Source organism: Carlito syrichta, unplaced genomic scaffold (genome assembly GCF_000164805.1).
Source record: "Carlito syrichta isolate Samal-C Ts95f unplaced genomic scaffold, Tarsius_syrichta-2.0.1 Scaffold302353, whole genome shotgun sequence".
Classification (NCBI taxonomy): Eukaryota; Metazoa; Chordata; class Mammalia; order Primates; family Tarsiidae; genus Carlito; species Carlito syrichta.
Genome location: NW_007246449.1, coordinates 447,177 through 453,176, shown reverse-complemented (window position 1 = coordinate 453,176; position 6,000 = coordinate 447,177). Strand labels below are relative to the sequence as shown.

General features: G+C 55.5%; 1 protein-coding gene across 2 annotated transcripts in view; it reads right to left on the bottom strand.

Annotated features, from left to right (window-relative positions):
- Positions 1 to 806: 806 nt before the first annotated feature.
- The window catches only part of TRPM2 (transient receptor potential cation channel subfamily M member 2), a 64,368-nt gene continuing 59,174 nt past the window's right edge, over positions 807 to 6,000 (bottom strand). The window contains exons 27-31 of one of the 2 annotated variants that reach the window (XM_021711539.1): positions 5,896 to 5,982; positions 4,988 to 5,093; positions 3,123 to 3,224; positions 1,529 to 1,645; positions 807 to 950 (exon numbers count right to left, since the gene is read on the bottom strand). In XM_021711539.1, coding sequence (XP_021567214.1) covers positions 825 to 950; positions 1,529 to 1,645; positions 3,123 to 3,224; positions 4,988 to 5,093; positions 5,896 to 5,982 — 538 coding nt within the window. In that variant the 3' untranslated portion in view covers positions 807 to 824. The remainder of the gene's footprint in view (positions 951 to 1,528; positions 1,646 to 3,122; positions 3,225 to 4,987; positions 5,094 to 5,895; positions 5,983 to 6,000) is intronic. The other variant, XM_021711538.1, reaches the window with a different exon arrangement.

The following is a 6,000-nucleotide window of genomic DNA, read 5'->3' as shown; positions in this document are numbered from 1 at the left end:
GCCAGTCAGGCCTGAGACAGCAGAGTTATCGTCTTGGGTGTTATAACATTCCCCATCCTGAGGGCTCCTGATGGCATATGTTTCTGTGAGTCAAACAAACCAAACCAGGAGAATTCCTTGTGCCCACCCTTCTGTCCGTGCCTCCCATGTGGCACGTGGTTCCCAGGGAGGGCAGGAGGGAGGGCTTGGCCTCACTGTGCCCCTGCAGTCTCATCCGGAAAGTTCTTGGGCAGATATGTGGTAGGACCCTCTGTGTCTTCAAAGCGGTTTGGGCTTGCCTGGGCCTCTGCCCCTACTAGAAGCTTAGCACAGGCAGCAAGGTTAGAGGGCCTAGGCCAGACGAGGGTCCACATTAGGTCATCTGGGCATGGAGAGGCCATTTGGGGGCATGGCAAGTTGCCCTCCCCAAGCCTCACAGGAGTGGGCCTGAGGAGGCCACAGGGAACCCCGCTTCTCTAGGAAGCTCAGCCTGGGCTGTGCACCTCCACACTGGACATGCAGTTCATGACAACAGGCCCTTCTTGGGAATGGACTCTGGCCAAGGGCTGAGCTGAAGTGACAACCAACAGGTCCCAGCAGTCCACTGACTCCAAGTGACCAGAGCCTCTCAAGGTGCCCTGATACCATCCAGTTCACAAGCTGTCTCACCAGTGATGCAAGGCCACCATGAGGGGCTGCAGATCCATCCCAGTCCTATTATGCTGGTGTACCCAGCACCCCCTGGGGCCCACCACCAGCCTGAGTCCCATATCAGCTCAGGAGGGAGCAGCCCAGTCTCTGAGGGAGCTGTCGACAACCTAGAGCCACCCGGCCTGAGTTCCCAGTCAGTAGTGAGCCCCAAACAGGGTGGCTGCCTTCTGCAAGATGGTCTTGTGGTTCGCATACAGTGGGATACGCCTGTCCACCACCTGCCATCGAATGGACACAGCCGGGTCACAGGTGTGCAGGTGCTGAAAGGACAAAAGCAGAACTGACACCCTCCTGCGCCAGTCCCTTGTCCGCCCAGCCACCCGAGAACCCCAGTGTGTGGGGGCTCCGCAGAAGGCCTGTGGAATCCCACTCATCCCACTCTAGTGGGAGTCAGAACACCGCCTCAAGTGGCAAGTGATGCATTGGCAAACCCTGAGGGTCCTCGTGGGGAAGGAAAACTGCACACAGCCTTATGGGAGCTGTCATCCTGCAGGTTTGCAGTGTGGGGCATTCTCGTCCCAGCTCTGGATTGTAAATATGCAGGATGGAGCTAAGCACAGGGGCAGACATCCCCATGAAAGGGGTGAGAGCCAGAAGCAAGAAGGCCTTGCCAGCCTCACTCCTGATGCAGTCCTGGAGGCCTCCCCAGAGAGCCTTCGTGGTCACCTCTCCAGCCCTCTTGGCTGCAGCTACCTCCTGGGGCTCTCTGGCTTCTCTCTGGCTCCCCACCTTGGCACCTTCTGACCCTTGCAGCTTCCCCTCCCCCAGAAGTCCCTGAAGCATGTCCGGCCCCCCTCCCACTTCGCCTCCCCTACTCCTCAGAGCCCAAGCCCTGTACAGAGTTCAGCCTCTTCAGCTCCACGTCGTTCTGGTCCTGGAAGTGGATGCTGACAGCCACCGTCTCGACCCAGGCATTGTCTGTGTTCCTCGGGTCATCCATGTATCCTCTGTACACCTGGAGGGCAGGGTGAGGTCAACCCGTACAGCAATGGACCCCGAGTCGCACCACAGCCCACCATGCCACCTATCTTCTCTGTCCTGCTCCAAGTACAGTTCCCCCCACCAAGATCCTGGCCTGGCTCTGCCCCCACCCCACCCAGTCTGCTCAGAGCTGCCTGACCCAGGCTACATTCTTGACCGACACACCTTGAGGGCTCACAGCCCCTGTAATCCTGCTCCTAGCCATTGGCCTGACATAGAGGCCCTCGGACATTGGACCTGACTCAGCTATCCTTGGCTTTCAGAGATCTTGGAAGGATCCAGATGGGATGGCCAGGACCTTCAGACATTTTGCTCCATGAAAGAAGTCAGGCACAAAAGCCACTGCCTGCAGGATTCTGCGTATAATAAGTGTCTAGAACAGGCAAACCCAGGAGGCAGACTAGGAGTGGCCAGGCTCAGGAAGGGACTCAGGCTGATTGCTGATGGGTATGGGTTCCATTCTAGGGTGATGGAATGTTCTGGACCTGGATAGAGGTGGTGACTGCACAATGTTGTGAATGTGCTAGATATCATGGAATTGGGCATTTAAAAATGTCTAATTTTATGTTATGTGGATTTCATCTTAGAAAATATAGATACATCCTTTTTAGATCATAAAAAGAGAGAGATGGCAATGTCCCTGAGGTCCTGCACAGTTAAACCCTATGAAGCTGCTGGGTTTGTTGGTCAACCAGTCAAATGTCCACAAGTGTGTTTGTTTCTACTAAGATGTGACAACAACAGAGCTGGTGACAACTCTATGCCCAGTTAGAGAATGTGGAAATAAATCATGGGGCGTGCAGACCATGAAATGCTAGAGTCCTACAAGGAGCGAGGTCAATTTGTCAGTCTTGACTTAAAACAGGACCATAGGGCAACCCCTTCAGGTCCCCTCTCACTGTGGAGAGCTTTTCTATCCTCTCAATAAATCCTGCTTTCTAAAAATAAAAAATAAACCAGGACTATCACAGATTAAGAGAAAAAGCAAGTTTTCATGGTTCACAGTTCACACCTCAGTATTTTGGGTGTGCATTACTTTTGTAATTAAGAAAAGCCTCAGTAAAGAAAATAGGCCTGACAAATGCTTGAGGGCCCATCCTGAGCTTGGGAATTTGAGACAAGTTTGAGGGAGGGGCCAGCCTCCCGGCACCCTTGGGTGCAGCCGTGCTCAGGGTGACACCAGGCCTCTGAGCAGCTGTCCCACCCAGAAGGCAGCAGGAGTTCTCAGTCTTTCCCCCTTGATTTAGAGGAGAGAAAACTAGAACAGAGGGAACAGAAAGGGAGGGTCTGGGGCATCTAGAGTCACACCATGCTTCCTGGACCTCCGGAAGCTGAAATGTGGGGGTGGAAGCCAGGACCGCTGTCATCTGCTGGTGGCACCCCCATCACAATGTGCCCACCCCACAACCCTCAGACCACACAGGAGGGAGCAGACAAACCAGCTACCCTACCTCCGTGCTGTGCTTCAGCAAGTTCTCAAAAGATGGCCAGTATTCCTGCAGGAGGATCTGCTTCAGCTTCCGGGGCAGCATCTCCCCTGGCTCCCGGGAGCCCTAAACAGGGAGGGGGATTAAAAGCAGGTCAGCAAGGCACCCTAGCTGGAACTCAGGCCTTCCTGGAGCCCATCTTCACTGGCCCCCTGCCCAGCATGGGCAGCGGCCAAGCCCTGCAGCAAAGGCAGTCCAACAACTGGCGGCCAGAGTAGGCTGTTTTGGGCTGGGTGACACTGCCCAGACCTGCTGTCCATGTCAGCATCTGAGACCTGTCAAGCCTGCACGGGTGTATCAAGCCAAAGGTTCCACCTTTGGGGAGCAGGGATAGCCCCTGATACTGAGCACCAGCTTTGCCCACAGGCTGTCCATAAGGTAATACCCTCAAGCTGTACATAAGGTGACAAGTGCTTCTCCCACCGCCAGTTCTCCCAAATCCAGCAGGCTGCATGCTTGTTGGTTTGCATTCCCATCCCTCCCAGTCCCAGTTGCTGGCCTGGGCTGCTGCTATCTAGGCTCTCAGTGACACCCAAGTGACACCTGCCTTGTAGACATGGATTCTGCACCCATACCTCCTCCTCTTGCAACCATCTTTCCACCCCGTTTATCATTCAAAGTTCCACTGAGATACTCATGGGTTTCCCCAGAAACCTCCATAGACCTCACATTTCTCCCACCTCAGCCCCTAGTGACACCCTCCTCCATCTGGTTAGTGCACACTCTGCAGAGGAGGACCCTGTGAGGCTCCTCTGAACCCTCAGTCACCAGCCAGAGTGGAGAGGGACACCACTCAGTCAGACCACATAGGGCTCAACTGAGCACATCCCACCTAAACCAAAGTGCCCAAGAGCGGAGGGTGAACTGTGCCCAAGGGCCAGATGTGTGATGGCAGGGAAGCTGCTGGTGAGGGAGCTGGGTATCAAGACCCTGAGGTCAAAGTCTCCCTCCACGGAAGGAGAAGGGGGTCGTGGCTGCAGGGCAGAACCACCCAAAGCTCTGGGACACAATAGCTGGGCCTGGTTGAAGTCCACATTCTGGCCTGAAGACCCTCATGGCACTGCTGCCTGTGCACACCACTGGGGACTCCAGGGGGTTGGGGCAGAAAAACAGCTTCTTGCTGAGGCATGGTAAATCACAGACTCCCCAGGACAGGATTGCACCCCAGATGCCACATGCTGTGGCTGGTGACTGACTGGGCTCTATCCTCCTAGCAGGATGAGCCTCTTCCAACCCCTGCATTAAGGAGGGACCAGAGGACTGCAGAGGATGGGCTGATCTGGGAGAAAATACTGGCTGTTTAGAGCCACTGGAACAGGGAAGACCTGGGCCATTTGCATCCTGATTCTGTCATCTGTCACCACAAAGCCTCTGGAGTGTACTCCCGACTCAGCCCCTATGAACACACCCCCACCCCATCACAGACAATGCCATCCCCTCTTTAGGGCTCACTCAGGACCCCGACTGTGAGGGGCAAGTCCGTGCCTGAGACACCTGTGAGGAGACATCTCTGACCCCGACTCCCTGAGTTCTGCCAGGAGACCCTGGTCAGCCTCTGAGAGAGCCCCACTCCTGAGCCCCAGGCCTGGGACACCGTAGGTGCTCAATGAGTGTTTACACACTGAAGAGAATTTGAGCCTCAGTTTCCACAACTATAAAATAGGAAACAGGAGGGAGAACATCTAAAAAGCGCGAATGCTGTCCAGAATCAGAGTAGCTTCTGGAACTGCAGATGGCTGACGTGCAGTCCACGGGTGAGATGACAAATGGACAAAGGACCCACGGACAGTCGAGCAGATGACTGGGTCCCTGCTGGCCGCAGTGCTTACCCCTGGCAAGGCCCAGTGTTCCGAGAGGGGACGCTTGAGCACCAGCACCTCCAGCATCTTCTTGATACTCTTCCTGCAGATGGCACCATCCTGATTCCGCCTCCACCTGCAGAAAGGAACCAGCTTGCAGCTCCATGGAAGCCCTAGTGCCAACTCCACCCTCCCTGGTGCTGAGCTGTGGTCCCAGGCTAGCCCTACCTGGGATGGAGGCAAGGTAGGGTGAAGGCTGAGGTGGGGTGGCGTCAGGCCACGCTCAGACTAAGTTCCTAATCCCCGGGGGGAAAGCTGAGATAATGACACTTAGGGAACATCCTTCCCTACCTCCATAAAGTGCTGGCAGGACTAGAGAGAGCCCCAGTCTTTGTGGAGAATTTTATTTTGATCAAAACCCTTAAAGAGGCACTTGCTCTTCGACCCAGCTTTGAGTTCTGCCATTCTGGAAGTGCAGATTGTGAGTCCTGCACAGTGGCCCCAGTGCCAAATGCAGCCTGTGCAGGGGAGAGTCCTCACAGCTTCCTCAAGGACTAAACAGGCCTGCCCGGCACTGAAGGCAGCTGTGACTACAGGTGGAATAGTTGCCAGTAGTGGGAGGGTCACCAGCTGTAGAGGTGTCAATGTGGATGAGCATCCATGTGGGCATGTGTCTACCTGCCCCCCAAGGGCTCTAACCCAGATGACTTGCAGGGAAAGGAAGACAGCATGGGGGGTGGGGGGGGAGAAAGGAGGGTCATGGAATAGGTGTGCCACATTTATCCGCAGACCTCTCACCACACCCTGCATTGGGGCCAAGTACCAAGCCTCGATGCTGTCCTTCCAGCTGTGTCATCACACGGGTGGTGGCAGAAACCCCTGGTGTGGGTATGAGCAACTGTCCCTAATGTGCTGATGCCTAGTGGGTGTGGACTCACCTGGTGACCACAGGGTGCAGTGCGTGGTTGGGTCCAAAGCAGCTGAGACTCCCACGCCCACGCAGTCCCGTGCGGCCCATGGGGTTCCTGGGGTGCAGGGGAGTT